This window comes from Penaeus chinensis, chromosome 5, assembly GCF_019202785.1.
Source record: "Penaeus chinensis breed Huanghai No. 1 chromosome 5, ASM1920278v2, whole genome shotgun sequence".
In the NCBI taxonomy this organism is placed as follows: Eukaryota; Metazoa; Arthropoda; class Malacostraca; order Decapoda; family Penaeidae; genus Penaeus; species Penaeus chinensis.
Window position 1 is genome coordinate 29297292 of NC_061823.1, and position 17952 is coordinate 29315243.

Genomic DNA, 17952 nt, shown 5'->3' on the forward strand with positions numbered 1-17952 from the left:
GACCCTCCCTGGTGACGAGGAACCTCCCGTCGTGGTGCCTTATAAACGACTCAATCCTCACGTACAGCTATAATGCCACGAACAAGATATTATTCTTTAAGATAATTGACTCAGGTAGCCATGCAATAAAGACATTGATACAATGTTTCGATACATTTAAAGTGATAATGATGAATCTTCGTAAATGCGTTTTATTCATATTCGCGAACTTCGAAATGAAAGTAAATAAGAGAAGACACAACTGGATTGTACTAGAAAATTCACATTCATGACAAATGAACCTAAGAAACGCATGTAAACTTTGTGGAGCAAATTATTGACAGACTTTCAGAAGGACTATAAATAAGATAACAAAAATTAGTATAACTTAAGGGTTAAAACTAAACATACAACCTAAATGTAAACTAAAATGAATGACAGATGAGTTATTGACCAAAAAAAGTTATGATTCATGGACTCTAATAAGCGTATTTTTATTATTTTTCCAAAGAGCTAAATTAACACCTAAAATTCTACCCTAACAATGTCTCTCACTTTCACTTCCGTCTACCTTATCATTAAAAATCCTACTCAGCTTTACAAAACACTAATTAATGCCGACAAGCTTAGTACACCGATGTTTACAGCATCGTTTGTGCAAGACTTAAGGCACGGATTCTAAAAGAGCTCTTGAGGAAAAGGTTCTGGTCCGTTTGCGTCGATAAAGGTCGGCATTGTGCCAGTTGCGGGAGGATCAAGACCACTTCAATGGCAGATACAAATTCCACAGTGCTATTTCAGAGTCCGTTCCAAAGGGGCTGGCGTAAATAACAGTGAAATATTGCCATAGGATGGAGTGACTGGAATAGATACCTACAAACTAACAAAGTGGATATAGACAACGCTCACTGGCTCAACTAACCCCTGTGTTATTATTACCATTAATATTATAATTCCTGTACGTAGCACACCCATAAGTTTCCACACTTAAAAGTACACCATGAGATAATTAGCGGATGACGAAAAGCTCGCTGATGCGCTGATGACTAAGCGCCGACTACTATGATTCTCGAAGATGACTCGAGTCGGCACTCGATGATTCTGGCTCAACTACGATGTATGACGACTCGCTACGGCGACGACAAGACGACACGGCGACGGGTGACTTCGAGACGACGCGCGTACACGACCCTGCCCCCCGATGGCGCTGCTGCTCTTGTCGTTTTTTGTTTTTGTTTTATTATTTCTCGCTACTAAGCTAATGTGAACTGCGACGACACTGATGATGAAGATGACGACGACGAGGAGGAGGACTGACGATGGCGACGAGGCTCCGGAGGCCAGCACGGCATATCACAGCACAGTGTTGGTTCTGAGAGTGCACGTCGGGGCCGCGGCCCTGGGGCGCTCGCGACTGGGGGTCAGCTCGCGGGGTCGCGGAGAGCAAGAGATACACACATGCATCGTGGTCATGGAGGCTGCTGGGGACTACACCTTCAACAAGAATCACGTCTTCCGTCGCCGCGAACCTCGAAGACGAGAAGACACTGACTAAACACTAGAAAATCGGATAAAACGACTACGTTTGTTCCCCGAGCTTCCCCCCCGTCGCGCGGGCGTCCCCAGCAGGAGGTGCGGCCAGCCCCATGGCGAGGCGCCCCAGGTCTCGGCCCCGCTGCATGGTAAGCGTAGCGACCTTAATAGGCCAAGTTCCACAAGGGCTGCGGGAGGTAGTGGTGGGCGGCCCCTGGCAGGAGGGAGGAGGTGTGCACGCCGCTACTGCTACTGGAGGAGGTCACGGAGGAGGATAACGGCGTGGAGGGCTCCTTCCAGCTGCCACCCAAGCTAAGCGTATCTGCAAAGAAGGAAAAAACACGTTAGTTTCACCGGGAAGGAAATGCAAGCGCGAATTTAATCTAAATACCATACTCGCTCTTAATCTGTATATCTCCTGCTTCCGCTTCACCAAATTTATGAAAATGCAACATGCAACAACACTGCAGAGAAATCACACCTTCAAAAATAATTCAACCATCCCATACATCTCCTTTTCCCAAACAACAACAGCAGTAGCGTAGCGAAGGTCTCGAAGGGAGGGTGCGTGCGTGAGTGAGAACTTCCCGACGAGACGCCCTTGCTAGCTGCCACCGCCCACCCACCCACCGCCCGCCCAGACAGCCATGTGGGAAAAGTCTCACACCCAAGGCAAACTGCTCAGAGTCACCCGCATGTATTCGACGACCGCGTTTTTTCTTGGTATTTTTTGTACGGAGGACGACACGTTTTTTTGCCAGTAAGTGAAAAAGTGTGTGGGAAGAAGAGAGAGATAAAGAAGGCAAGGGGAAATAAGGTGTAGAGAGAGAAAGAGAGAGAGAGAGAGAGAGAGAGAGAGAGAGAGAGAGAGAGAGAGAGAGAGAGAGAGAGAGAGAGAGAGAGAGAGAGAGAGAGAGAGAGAGAGAGAGAGAGAGAGAATTACCCAACACCTTCCCCCTGTCTTCCCTCCTGGGCACGCACCGGGTCGCCGGGTGTGTTTATACGACTATAATGCAACGCCGTCACAACTCCCGTGACCCTAATCTGAGGCATTTTCTCAACCTCGAGTCAGTCCAAAACAAGGCCACAGACTCGGAGCAGGGAGGGAGGAGGGAGGAAGGGAGGGAAAGGAGGGAATGGAGGGAAGGAGGGAAGGAGGAAGAGCGAGAGAGAGCGAGAGAGAGAGAGAGAGAGAGAGAGAGAGAGAGAGAGAGAGAGAGAGAGAGAGAGAGAGAGAGAGAGAGAGAGAGAGAGAGAGAGAGAGAGAGAGAGAGAGCGACAGCACAATCGCCTCAACGATCAGCACTTCGACCACGAAGCACTTAAGCAGAGGGATCAAGAGTTCCCTCAAGCGAGAACCAGTGCTCAGAAGAGTGCCGACAGTGCTCACTCATCATGTGTAATAAGCAGACCTTTCCGTGAGGCTGACATATGGGGCCCGTCAGCTCCGTCGTGACCCTGCCGAGACGTGCTTAAAGAGTTCCCTTATAATCACCCTGCTTCGATTTCCATACAGAAGTTGATTTTTTTGTGCCTAGACGGTGGTCGCTATCGAGAAAGAGGACACGGCTTGAACGTATTGTAAAAACGGATGGGGGACTAGAACGAAATCAAGATGATGATGTGAAGGAAAGATGATGATGTTGAAACGAGAAAGGAAAGTGGAAGAAAGAAACATTCTGGAGCCGATGCTGCGAACATCAGCGCCAGCACCGCCACCAGCACGTCTCGCTGGCTGCTTGTCATCACCGTGCTGTTAACCTTCAGAGTCACTTTGAACTCGGCGCTGGTTAACTTCGGCTAGTCCTTGTTATCGTATGTGGGGGTTATTAACTAGCATGCGGGATGACCTACTTGTGTCAGGGGAAAGGGGATCCTGTTGCAAAGTTGCTCGCATTTGAAGTGAATTAAGTGTATAAGCTGAGGGTTAAAACATGATCGATGCAAAATGATTAATAGGTGAAATAGCAGCATAAGTAACCTGAATTTGCAACGCATAAACTCTGTCATGCTCTTTTATTGCTGTCAAGTTTTGTAATCAACTGCTCACTTCTTTTGCCTCGCCTCCCAACCCTTTGCAACGTTGCAAGAGCCATTCTGTAACCTCTCCCTTTTTTGTTGAAGCTGTCACGGCTACCCAATGTCTGGATGTTGACGTCACGGGTGGAATACAGTTATCTGTTTGTTTTGTGCGGGGCCAAAGAGCCGTGCTGTGCTGGCACCATGGCCCGTCTGGCTGGCACTCTGGCTTGTTTTTGCCGTGGCTGTCTGCCCTGATTAACGTGGATAATTTGGGTTCAGTGATGTCTTTTCGCTTATCGGAGTGTTATCCTTCCTTTCTCCTAGATTAGTAGCCTCGTCGCTCTAAGTCCTTTTCAAAGCACGCTGACGAACCTTTACGAGCCTTTGCTCGATCCATCCGAATCAATCGTAAACATTGAGAAAAAGAACATCAACAAGCTTATATAAAACAGTGACTCAGACAAGCAAGAAGACAAGCAAACGCGTGGAGACAATGCCCATATGCAATAAACTCAAGCGCGAGAGGTTAACTTGCCACAATGGTTTCACTGTTACAATAGCCTTCATAACGCACAATGGCGCGGCCTCTCCTGAAGGTGACGAGCCCCCACCCCCACTCCCCGGACACTCAAACCATAACGACATCTTCCAAGAACATGCTCGCAAGTACGTTCCATCGCCATTATTTTCTCTTTCTTATGAGAACGATTTGCAATTTCGACATGGGGGGAAAGAGGGACCGGGAGTTACGAGCAGGGAAGGCAAAAACAACTGCAAACGCAAGTAAACGAACGAGACAGCCTTGACGAGTGGTGGGCATGCAGGCATTGCTTCCCTTCCCTTCCCTTCCCTTCCCCGCGCCAGCCCGGAGAAGGAGCCCGGCGCCAGGCTGTTGACGCCCGAGGCAAGGCAGACGAGTCCTAGTGGGAGGTCATCCAGACTCCTCCTCCGCCCTCAGCAGGCTAATGGGCAGGAGAGGGTAGGGACGGAGTGAGAGGGGGGGGGAGGAGGGGCAGGCAACGTATTCATCTTATTCGTTTTTTACTTCTTCGATTTTTTTTTTACTGCCAAGAAACCCCATTTACTTATTCGGATGGCAACACGAATTTCTAAAGGATCTTTTTCTTGCATTAAGACGGTTTTGCGTAAGTGCTGATATAATCAAGGGGTGACTTCTTGCCAGAGACTCCTGGGGGCTATTGTGTTTGAAGGAGAGCTACGTCTCTCTCTCACTCTCATTCACTCACTCACTCACTCACTCACTCACTCACTCACTCACTCACTCACTCACTCACTCACTCACTCTCTCTCTCTGCAAGCAGATAATCATTTACATCATAATCATCGTAATATTAATAATGAACTTCAAGGTCTTGGCACTATTGCCCTATCCGTCACGTAAATGAGCAAACTTCAACTAATTCGTGGGCATAGTCTATGTTAATTATCTTCCACGAAGCCGGGCATCCGCGGTTTCGGACACATCCGGCGGCTCCCTGTCACAGCGCCTCACTTAGAACTGTGCACACGATGATACGAAACCGGAGGTGACGAACAACAGGAGCATCCTTTGCCACGCCTGCTGGAATTGTGACGTCAGAGATATTGTTCTGCAAGGTAACATCGTAGAAGAACAATCCGGTAGGAAAAGATGTCGACATCCTCATCTGCATTTTGGATATGCTCCATGACGTCAGTGCATGACTGTGAAGCGCGATAACCCATGCTTTCACAAATCCCGCCTGACCCTCTGATGAGAGAACAAGCGGGGAACCCAAGATGCACCAGCCATGACGTCAGCACCAGATAATGACGTCAGCGCAACGTCACGACCTGCAGCCCCGTCCATAAAAACGCTGTGGCTTGAGCATGGTGAGGCCATCACGTTCGCACAGGCGTCTGATGACTCCATATCCATTTTCTCGTTATATTGCTATTCCGGCGACAGATGTCCGGTTGCCGACACAAAGGCTGCCGGATATCAAGTGGAACATCCGTCACGAGCGCCGAAGAGCTAAAGTTAACGTCGGTTTTCCCCAAAATAATCGAGAAATATCGCCTTCACTTGTCTCTTTCCGGCCGAACAGCAGCGTGGCCTCTAATGGCGCGCAGGGAAAGCCTTAAACTTCCTCCTCCATCTCCGTGAATCTACAGCCGCGGAGTAAAAACCCGTCGGCCGTAACTTCGGCAAGATCCATGTCCTCGCCCCTTGCTGCATCCGGCTGGCGCGGTGCTCCATCCACGCCTCCCAACCCCTCGCATGCGTCTCTGTACCACGCCTGTACTACTAATCATACCGAGAATTTTGGCAGCAAGCAGAAAAAAATACTCCATAATAAAAAACGAGAAATATATATATTTTATATATATATATATATATATATATATATATATATATATATATATATATATATTCAATCCTGCAAGACAGGTTTTAACGTGGTGTGTAATGTATGCATTGCCTGAGAACACACAGCCCTCCTAGTCACTCGAGCAGATTCCCCGAACGTTTCAGCTGTTGCAGCGCCAGCGTACCATTCCCTGAAATAATCTAAGAGACGGGAAAAAGATGAAGGGAAATTTGAAAGCAACTTGAGACGCAAAACTCGCCTGCCTCAGTATCCCTGCAGACGTCCTTTACGGAATTCATTACATTATTCATCCAATCCCCGAGTTTCCTTACCGTCGCTCAGGCCCGTAAAGGTCAGTAAGGTCGACAGAAAACGGGTTCGCTGGGGAAATTTCGCCTCCGCCGCCAGAACCGCGGAAACTACAATAACACATTTCAGAGACTCAAGGATTCCGTCGCGGGGGCGAAGTGGAGGCAACTTCTGCACGAGAGATTGCACATGTCTCGCGTACTTTATATATACACGTTCCCCCAAGCAATCCCAAGACTCGCCGGCAAACTGACAAAGTCTCCCGAAGTTCTTGCGATATCTTTTGTGACGTCGACATGATGCGGGACACGAGATTCGTATCTTTAATAAGTTTAATGCACACGTCTGTAAGGGGGAAGCTGCTAGTCAAGCGACTTTCAAAAGTTCCCCCAGCACTCGTACGAAACTGCTACTCGTACGAATTGTAAAATCCATTTCTACACATCAGTGCATGCACGCACAAACACACACACTCGACGTCCTTGAACGACCCATCGAAGGTGGACGACCCTCACCTACACGTCTGGCCACGACATACAACAATCACTCCATGAGCAGTCACAGGCTCTGCAACACACGCCCTCCAAAAAAGGAAAAATAAATCTGTAAAATCTATAATGTTCGTCGTTTTTTTCCGTTTTCAATTACCTCGTCGAGGGGAGACACCGAAAATAAAATCAAACCCAGTTTTCATTCAGCTTTCGAGTAATTTGCAGATATTTCAATTCGAATGGCATCTTTCCCGCCTTCTTTGTATATGTGCTCTACACGGAAAAATCAATGCTGGAGAACCTTTGTGCGGATGATGTGAATGAGCGAGTAGTGAAAGTGGGGGCGGCCAGGGGGAGGGAGCTGCTGGAGGGCGAGGGGCCGAACGTGTGGGCAGAGTGGGAAGAAGGGAGGGAGTAAAAGTAGGAGGTGGGGAAACAGAGAGCGAAGGGGAGAGTCATTACTGAGCTGAAAACTGCAAATGTTCTTGGAAGAGTCTAAAGCCTAATTGAAGAGGCTCGCTTATTTAGCACACTGTAACGTTCTATTCTTCGAGGAAACGTTGAATTAATCCATACACTTTACTGCCTCATTTCTTACAGATATAATGCCGCATGAATCTACTTTAACTACTAAGCACAAGAGATTATTGCGAGCACAATGATAGGGTCTCCGGTACACCACGGAGGATGAACAGCTACCTTTACCACAAACACCATACCTCGCTGCGTCAACACCCGCCCAATAAGCCGAGCCTAGGATTAAGCGGCAGTTCTTAGGGACCATTAATAAATCCCAACAGGCGTCCCGGTTATATGGACGTCAGAGCCCGCCATCGTTACCAGAAGTTCCTTGCATTAAATATCTTGTTTGGTGGCCTTTCGTCGGATGTATGAACTCTACTGTGGAAAGTCGGCTTTTCATGGGGATCTATTCCTCGGAGGCAATTATACCCCGAGCCCACAGTACTTACGAAATAAATCGTCAAACATACTTCTAACAAGCATCTGCGCGGGGATGGTAAGTGCACTCGGCCCCGTCAGTAAACAGCCTGAAGAGAGATTACCTTCTGTAGGGACCGCTGCCACCGTCAACCCCCTGCCCGCTTGTACACTGGGGGCAAATACCCTCCAGCTGTGGTAGGTCTGCCCTTGTCTCGCCTTCGGTTATTAAACAACGTGATTACTTTTCATTAATAAGTAATATCTCTCGGGTGAAGAGCATGACAAAGAGATCGAAATGGAAGCATCTGTTGCACTGCGAAGCTCGGAACAAATCTCAAAACAAAGAAGCTCGAACACGTGTAGTCTATCGCACGAGCACACACGCATCCGATCTTGGAACCAGAGGAAAGAACAGGAGGCAGAGCCAGATAACAGTACCATTACAACAGCAGCTGCACTGGCTATACTCCAGCACTAGACCCGCTCCATACATCACTCGGGCTTGATGCCGTCGTGCTGTCTTGGGAAAGCGTTGCTGTTTGTCAGAGCATAAGTGGGCTGTGCCTTAGGCCTACCCCTGCCTCGGTAACGGAAAGAGATGGTGGTGTTCCATACAGCTGAAGTCAGGGATTCTTTAGGGAGAAGAGCCCCCTAGGACAGCTAGTGTGTGTGTGTGTGTGTGTGTGTGTGTGTGTGTGTGTGTGTGTGTGTGTGTGTGTGTGTGTGTGTGTGTGTGTGTGTGTGTGTGTGTGTGTGTGTGTGTGTGTGTGTGTGTGTGTGTGTGTGTGTGTGTGTGTGTGTGTGTGTGTTTGTGTGTGTGTTTACGAGCTTTCTTGAGCACATGATCATATTTTCCCTTTGATAGCGATATCCAAACACACATTCAAACATACAAATCTTTCGTGAGTGAACAGGGACTCAATCAATACATGTTTACGCCCCACACGAGCCGCCCCAGGGAACAAAAGTCACGCCGGAGAATCCACTGAAACGTGAATAACTTGTGAGAGTGGTGAGGGGGGAGGAGGTAAAGGGAGGGATGGGATGGGGCACAGAGGGAGGCAGGGAAAGAAGGGGGAAAGGAAGGAGGGAGGGATGGAAGGCAGAGAAGGATAAAGGAAAGGAGGGGAAGGTGGGGGAGGGGAGAGGACAGGAGAGAGAGAGAGAGAGAGAGAGAGAGAGAGAGAGAGAGAGAGAGAGAGAGAGAGAGAGAGAGAGAGAGAGAGAGAGAGAGAGAGAGAGAGAGAGAGAGAGAGAGAGAAGAAGAGAATAACGATTTTCTTACCTCGACCCATGCGATTGTCATCTTCTGTCAAAAGGCTGATTTGATTACTTGTCTTAATATGAGTGCGACCTTCCTCTTCTCTTTACAAACGTTTTTAATCAAATTCATAAAACAAGAAAGACAAAATCTTAATATTCCACCACACACGCTTCAATAAACCGTCTAAAATCTGTTTTGAAAATTACATTAATTCATGCACATTTCCCCCTGACGCGACCGAAAAAAAAAAAGTAAAAATATCTTCCCCGCTTCTTAACGGACGAAACGAAACAATCTGGACGCGAACCAAAACGAGTGGTTCTGCGAGCGCCGCCGGTCTCTACACGCCGCCCCCTCCCCATCCCTCCCTCCCTCCCTTTCCCAGCTGATACAAAAGCCTTCAAAGTCAGTCTATAATGGCAGTTTGGGGAAGGTTCATTTTCGTTCTCTTGTGTCTATTATTCAGAGGATTTCGAGACTGAAAGAAAGATGTATTTGTTTCCACCTTCCTGTACCTACGCCTAAAACTAGTGTGTGTGTGTATATGTATTTGTGTGTGAGTGTGTGTGTGTGTGTGTGTGTGTGTGTGTGTGTGTGTGTGTGTGTGTGTGTGTGTGTGTGTGTGTGTGTGTGTGTGTGTGTGTGTGTGTGTGTTTCACAAATGTATAACGAACTGCAAGTCGAACAGCCCGGGAAATAATCTATGCATGGAAAAAGAAAAAGCTTTTGGACAGTCACCGGGGTCGTAAATAAGCGAGCACCCATGCACGCAACAGGGCCCATGATGCATGAGGCTTGGCATAAAACAGGAAACGGTTATCGTGTGTCGGGGATCATTTGGGATACTGTTATCCAATTCGAGCAACTCCTGAGGGATGGCCAGCCCGTGTTCGCCCAAAGAATAATAAATATCCTCGCATACATGTACAATTTCCCGTACAGAGAAAGCCGGCGACGCGCTCGGGGGAAACGTGTAATAATATCAATATGATTAACCTCCCGCGCACGCAACCAACGCACGACCTCCTGTTCCTCAAGCAATTAGCGGGATCCCACTTCCTCGTGACTGCGCCGGTCCCCAGTCACACCCACGACCCAAGGACCATCATTCACTCGGGGGAGGCGCCCCCAGGGGACACACGCGCTCTGGCTGGCGGTGGCGAAGAGGCAGGCGGCGGGGAGGGAGGAGGAGGGGGGAGGGAGGAGGAGGGCAGGTTCCTCTGTCAGGCCGCCCGTAATGGAACCACCAATTATAACGCGGAGACATGCTTTAAGCCTATGAATATCATCTTGTGAATGAATATATATGAAATGAATGAAAGCAATAGTATACGTAATGATAACACGACTCCGAAACATACAACCTTAATACAATAACTGACAAAATCACTCAAGTTCTCTCGCCATTCTTCCACCCCCCCTTCCCCTCCCTGCCGCCCCTCTCCGCTCCGCCCTATGATTACTCAGGCACCGGCTGAGAGCGAGCCAATCGTAGCATTAGCGACATCGAATCACAACATGCCGGCTGGGAGATCAGGGCGCCGCCACGAGTTGGGTTCCCGTGCCGTGTGTAGGCTTACCTCGGCGTGCGGGGAAAGGGCGAGGGGGAGAAGAGAGGAAGGGAGGGTGGGGAGGGGAGAGAAGGCAGAGGGTGAACGGCGTTGCCACTTTTTTATATAGACTTGTAAGTACAAGCTTAGGGTCTCTCTCCTTACAGTTTTCTATAAAAATGAACGACTCAAACGGGTCTCGAGCCTGCTACTCAGTGCCGCACGCTGAATGCCAAAAGTAGCACGTAAAATCCACTAGGAAGTATTTAAGGGTGTCATGAGCTCACTATAATTTGATGAAAGAGGAGAGTGAGCCTGCGAGAGCGAAAGGGAAGAGGGGAGGAGGGGAGACGGAAGAAGGAAAGAGAAGAGAAGTGAGATGAAAGGAAAGGAAGGGAAGAGAAGAGAAAGAGAAGAGAAAACAGACAGCGAAAGAGCAGGTCGTGCCTTCAACCGCGTCCCGTGCCTCGTAAATGGAAGGAGGCCACGACCTTAGAGTGGCAGCCGCCGCCCCTGACCTCTCTTCCTGACGCAGCGGCGATGTGGAGGGGCCTTTACACCCTTACCTCGATTCGCCGTCGCTCACTCTCCTCTCTCTTGAACACCCTTTTAAACACTCCCTATTTCCAACTCTCCCGACGCAATGGCTCTTTAATTTAGCCGTCTGCCTCCCATAGTGTAATCTATGTACGTAGTTTTGTATATAAATAAGCATACGGTTGGGGGGGTTAAAGTGAACCGAAAAGTTTATTATAATATATTCATAAAAGTAACCCTAGTAAACGGACCCAGAGCGTGGGAATAGCGACAGGCGGAATTTTGGGAGAGAGGACGGAAGGGTAGGAGAGAGGGGGCGGAGGACAGAGAGAGAGAGAGAGAGAGAGAGAGAGAGAGAGAGAGAGAGAGAGAGAGAGAGAGAGAGAGAGAGAGAGAGAGAGAGAGAGAGAGAGAGAGAGAGCTGCCTGAGCGAAGGAAGAGAGGAGATGGGGTCCTGAGGGAAGCGTAGGGGAGGGGGGGGAGAGGGAAGGATAAGGACAGGGGAGAAGGGAGAGAAGAGGTGAGGGGAAGAGGCGATGAAGGGGAGAGGGGGGGGGGGCACAAGTATGATTAAATGGAACGGCGCCTCGGAGGGTGGGGGTATATTTTCGCCGATTCCGAGTGTGGCATTGTGAAGATTAATGCCTCTTATATCGTCCCGACGCGGGGAACAGAGAGAGAATGAAGCGAGGAGGGGGGAGGCTTACGGCCAAGCTCATACTAACGCGCTGATAAACTTTTGTCAAGTTCTCAGACAAACAGAAGGAATTAATTTCGCTGTGTGTGTATGTATATATGTACTTATACATAGATGCATGTATGCATATACATATATACATATATGCATGTCACTTGCTGACTGTGTCTCACAAACACAATCTGTTTACGAAGCGCCGCGTCTGTTCCTGCGGAAAATATGTTTAACGAGGCCGTGTCAATGGGAGAGAATGGTCACAATCTGCCCCAGGCCCCGCGGCCCTTCTAGCGCCTGTAGGTGGGAGTCCCTTATTGTTACCATCGGGAGCCTGGGGGAAGTAGGGAGACCACGGGGACAGGGGAGCGGTTCCCCACGAGGGAAGGAAGGTCGGAAGGGGAGGAAGGGGGGGGCGTTAAGGGAGGGGTGACGACGCAAGTTTTCCCATCAACCCACCGACAAACTTTTCAGGTAGTCTATTTAACTTCTTTTATTGTCGGCGTCCCAGTACTTTTTATATGTATGTATTCTAAACACGGCCGTACCTCCACTCTCCCCCAACCCCCAACCGCTCGTACGGTACGACAGCCTCCCTACTTCTACTCCCTGCCCCCTCCTCGCAGTCCTCACGCACAGCACGCATTCGTTATTCTCAAAAAAATAATCGTACCGAGCACATCGCGTCCCGTTGTAAAGAAAGAGGAAAAATCCTTCCAAAATCTGTGCGCGTTTGGAGTAAGCATCAGACGGTTGCATGATGTTATGAATCATTCCGAGCTCAGTAATCCATGCGGTTTAGTGCAACGATGCAACGGTCCCCCCTTCCGTCATCCCGCCCGCGCCAAGTTTCATGATTCATAAAAGATGAAAGGAACGAATAAAATATGAGCATAAAGAACAAACCGGCGCTTCGTTCGGGAGACAAATGACCGTGTGAGCGCCCGCTTCATTGTTGCCAACGTAAATGGCTCGCTGTAGTTGCCCGCCTTTTTCCTCCTTTGGGAGAATCAGATAGATCGCTTTGTGTCAAAAAGAATGAACAGCATATCAGTGGGGAAAACCCTTATGAATCCAACTAATCAATCAACCGTAATAGGACAGCGATCATACACACCGCACCGACCCCTCCGCTGATCAGGCACGGAAGCAAATAAATAGGTCGTTCTGCCCCTCCCCCCCTCTCCCCCTTCCCCTAGCACATCCCAGCCACAGCCTCGCCCTCTGCAGTTCAATCGTTACCGGGTCAATTGCTGATATGTATCTCATGGCTCTTAACCGGCGTGCCACGCGTGCTATGACACCTCTCCATCTCCCTTTTCCTCCAGCCGGCCATACCTCGCTCCCATCACTGAAAATAGTATCTGGCCAAATTAACCATTTATCTTGTTTCGAGTGACAATGAAAAGCATTTGTCGAGCATATACATGAATATTCTCGAGATTATCTGCGAAACCAGGTCCGTTATAACAATCAACGATTACCGATGTTTATAATTGGTTGTAGTCACCTAGCAGGCGGGCGTTGTGCGGGCAGCGCTGGTTGCAAACATGTGGCGATCGACCGCAAGTCCAGCACGCTGCTCGCCAAGCTGTTCACCGACCACACAGCAGCACTTGCTCGCCGCAACAGCACCTCGTCAAAATACTTTTTAAAATCCACGCCGCGAGGACCAACTGCTACGGCCTCAAGGGGATAGAGGATAGGAGGGGTGGGGGGAGGAAAGGCCGGGATCTATCCTGCGTTCTTCACACGGCGGCATCACCAATATCTAATCTGGGCTCGGCGAGGCAGCGCGGTCCTCCTGGATACATTTCAAGCTCCATAAACCACTCGGAACAGCCCATAAAGCAACATGAGTTTGAGATGCTTGCCTGGGGAGGGGAGGAGGGAAGGGAGGAGGAGAGGAAGGTGTAGGTGGGGAGGGCATAGCCTTTCTTATCCCCCCTCCCTTCCTATCCTCCCGTTCATAAAGCTTGACAAACTGGACTTAGGCAACTGGGGAGAGACAACTTCCACACCCACAATCACATCCTTCACCCGCGCCAGGCCAAGGGGGGTCCGGGAGGAGGGGAGAGGGAGGCACGGGCTGGGGCGGAGGGGGAGTACGAGTTACACATACATGCTGTCGTTTATGAATCAACCGCAGGACTCGCCCACGTCAACAGAAAACGTTACTCATCAACAGCAATAATTCTTTTGTGGTGTGCGTTCCCGACCGTGCTAATGATGGGTGACGTTTTCACTTTCAATGTTGCTGTCAAAACGTTTTTTCATACTTGATACTCTTGGCGCGGTGCATAATGAGATGGCCCTCCGTTAAAGACTAAGGTTCCTACTTTTTGGGAAACAGTAACAAAAAACAACATTAATTCTTTAATCATCGTAACATAAAAGAAGATGGCGTGTTAATCACGACTGACTGCGCAAGGAAGGCGGGGTCATGAACACGCAAGTCATGACAATAAACACTTGAAGTAAATGATCCCTTACTTATCTGCACTGAATTCTGCGTAGCTTTGGCATTAATAAAATGGTCGAAATGGCTATCGCACTGAATGAAATCACAATCAATACCTACAACATAAAGACATTACACCCAACACACTTACAATTTCCCCACCGCCTCAAGCCCCCCCACCCCCCTCTCCCTAGCCTCCGATCGTCATGCTCATTATCCTTAAACTTTTCGACCACGCCCAAGGCCTAAAATAAAATCAGACGAGAAAAAAAAATATGGATTGCGGCCGTGGATACATGGTCCCGCCCCCACCCACGGCGACACTGAGGAATTGTTGGCTCGGTTATGCCTCAAGCTTCCTTGGTGAGAACGAGGCCAAATAGCTTTATCTCGCTATATTCTGATGAAGCTAGGTCGGTAGTGTGTGTACTACTTACTACTTCTACTGCTTATTTATTCAACAAAAAACTGACAACATAAAAAGGCCTTCCAGTTTTGAGAGTTGTGCAGGGAAAATAGTCAGAAAAACATAGTTGGGAACTCGACTGGGACGGCTGCCAAGTGACCAATTTTCTACCTCTCTTTCTTAACTTGCACTGTGCTTTACGTCTGGACAGAATATATACCAAGCACTAAACTACTACTGCGTAATAACATTTGAAGTATAAAAGTTCTGAGAAAGAATAATGATCAAATGATAAAATCCTTCATCTGATATGTCTTCACAAAATGTTTTTCTTTACCTTGCCAACTCGCATGAGCGCCTGACAGGTGGTGGAGTCACTTTGTTTCTTTGCTTTTCATTTTCTTTCGTCAACATAGAATCTGACACATTTCCCCCGATTAAATAAATAAAAAAAAATAATCATTCACTTCTACATCGCCAATGAAAATAGTATTAGGCTACAAAAGGATGACAAATGGCAAAATTTGAATGTCAACAGCATTTGATGTACATTTCTTATATTCACAAGACAAAATTTTTTTTTTATTATTAACGAACACTTTCTATTTACTATTTTTGAAAGATGATTTAAACGTTGGCGGTTGTATGATTTTTTTCTTGATTACGTAACGAACACTAGTCCAGACATTGGTAAGTAATGTAACACAGCCAGTTTCACCAACAATGCAACTCTGAATGAAAACGTGCAGACGAACGAAAAAGTACGGTAAAAGGCTAAATAATTTGCATGCGTACTATCCATGCATGCACACCTGTTGAAGCTATGGAAGGCTGATTTCCCTTGTGCATTATGCGAGTTCAAAGTTTTTTTTTCATTTTACACACTTTCACGTCACAATTCTTCAACACTGTCGCGACTAAGACATGTAAAATGTTCTAGGGGAAATTTAATAATGAATGCCAAATATGTTTAGTATACATACTAAAGTGATAATTATAAACTGAAACACTACACACACTTATAACATGCAAATGGCCACTTGTTATACATTAATTCACTTTTTTTTATTTCACCCATAAATATTTTCATTTCAAGATTTTATCGAAAAACACATGAACATTTAAATTAACTTTCTCTATATTGCTACACTGAACACTAATTTATCACTTTGACCAAAATATGAAATAATCGACTTAGCGTTTTTTCTGTGGGATGTAGTGAAACGTGGAGCGAAAACACCGTAGACTTTGAATTCTTACCTGTCACAAAATCGTCTGTGAGGTCGACGGGCGTGCAGAATCCTGAGTCGACGAGGCCGCGGGTACGATCAGACGCCCATTCGCCGCCCGCAGTCTCGGCGCCCACGGAACAGCCGGAGTCCCTGGAGAGACCCACGGTATGGAGGAGCGAGGACGTGGAGATAACGGGGGCCTGCAGCAATGTTTGTTGCTGCTGCTGTTGCTGTTGTTGCTGCTGCTGGACGGGCTGGAGGGAGCGAGGGGTGAGAGCGTGAGCCCTCGCCAGGTCCAAGGAGGTGGTGAGGGAGGCGCCCATGCCCATGTGCTGGTGAGCCATGGGAGGGGCGGGCGCCGCGGCAAGAGCACCCATAGAGGTAGATAATGCTCGTGGGCGTGGGTGGACATGTACAGCACCGCCTGTCACCCTGGCTGGCCGCCCACTTCCTAAGTAATCCGGGAGATTGACACTGCTGGCGACAGACAAACCACGACGGGTTCGAGCCGCTCGCAACTTGGGTGAACCGCCTGCAGTCCCACGTGTGGGCGTGCGGGCAAGGAGTGAGGGCGGCAGACCCGGAGCCACAAACTCTGCCTGAGGAGGAGCCATGGCAGCTGCTCGAGGGTTGCAGCAGGGCCCTAAGCACCGTCCACCACTTCCCCACACCATTTGTTGCTGCTGTTGCTGCTGCTGAAGCAACGCTGCACTACTTCTGCTGGTAGTATTGGTCATGGTGCTGACGCTGCTGCTAACGCCCATCATACTAGCATCGCGGATACTCTGTACACTTCTTGCACTTTGGCTCTGCACACTTCCTATATTTTGGTTCTGCACACTTCTTGCACTCTGGCTCTGTACACTTCTTGAAGCACTTTGGCTATGCACACTTTGTACGTTTCTAACACTCTGTGCATTGACTGATTTGACACTAGAAGAATTACAGTTGGGATTACCACACATGCACCAGGTTCGCTGCTGTGTGCTGCGGGACGCCCTTGCCCCGGCCACTTGCTGGTGCTGCTGTGGGTTGGGCAGCTGCAAGGGGGCCAGAGGGCGGGCTGCCCCTGAAGTGGCCACCATGGCAGTGGGCGAAGGAGTCACGACGGCTCTGGACCTAGCCCGTACAGCTGATACATATCCAGGGTGTATCATAAGAATAGGCTCCGAGCCCTTCGGCGGATAGATGTGTGCGGGAAGGTCATACTCCACGGAGGTTTCCACTTGTAACGGTGAAAAATAATCCTTCTGGGGGTCAATAAGCGGCTTTCGTGAGGGCGAAGCATGTGGGGTCATGCTAGGATACGACCCACGACATACACTCGACACCATCTTGCCTCTCGCCACCACTACCAACACTTCATATAACACCACAGACACCACATGGGAGATCACTCAGCGATTCAAGAAACGTGCTCCCGCTCTGACGTGCTAACCCTGACTGATCCCAGCAGATGGCCCGCTACAGAAGATGGGTGCGTGCTCACTAAACCTCACGATCTCCGCGTACCTTCTCTTTTTATTGATTACTTGATATTATGTTTTACTCACTGTTTGAGTTTTGTTATAGGATATTACAACGAACTAATATATCCAAAAGTTCAGAATATTGCAAACGATTTTACATATTTTTTCAGAGTTCGTGAGAATCAGCACCAGTCTGTGACAAAGGAAGCGTAGCAGCTGGGACTGGCTGGGCATGCGGGCGGTCATTGGGGCATAAAGATCACAAAGAAATCACCAGCCACCCTCCCACAAAGAAAATATCCTTAGTTTGGAACCCGACACGTCGGTGCATTCCGCCGGGGATGGTGTGGATTTGCCCTTTGCTGTTTGAACACTTCTTAGAATATATTCCGGTACATTGAGCGAAAGCCCTCTAAAGAGCGGCCTCCTGCTCTCTAATCCGCCTAACGGCTTTATATTTATGTTGTAATACATTGACGGTCATGACTGCCGCGAGCGATTGATTAGCGTTGCCGATGCACACGACCGAGGTAAATTAAAGGAAATTCCATTCGAAGTTCGACAACTCTTGTAATATAAACATGTTGGTACTCGATCTCGCACTTCCGGAGGGTCCAAGAGATGTCTCGACTGTCAGTCTCCCTCCTCTTTAGGCCCGTGGACGGCTTCAGTAATCAGCCAGTACGCCAGGAAGAGGAAACGGCGGACAGTACTT

At 48.6% G+C, this 17952-nt stretch overlaps 1 protein-coding gene across 1 annotated transcript in view; it reads right to left on the reverse strand.

Moving 5' to 3' along the window:
* LOC125025427 (centrosomal and chromosomal factor-like) overlaps positions 1-17201 on the reverse strand; it is an 18334-nt gene extending 1133 nt beyond the window's left edge. The window contains exons 1-2 of the mRNA XM_047613436.1: positions 15797-17201; positions 1-1834 (exon numbers count right to left, since the gene is read on the reverse strand). The exon at positions 1-1834 is cut by the window's left edge and continues 1133 nt beyond it. Of these exons, the coding sequence (XP_047469392.1) occupies positions 1677-1834; positions 15797-17102 (1464 nt within the window). The 5' untranslated portion in view covers positions 17103-17201 and the 3' untranslated portion in view covers positions 1-1676. The remainder of the gene's footprint in view (positions 1835-15796) is intronic.
* Between the last annotated feature and the right edge of the window lie 751 nt (positions 17202-17952).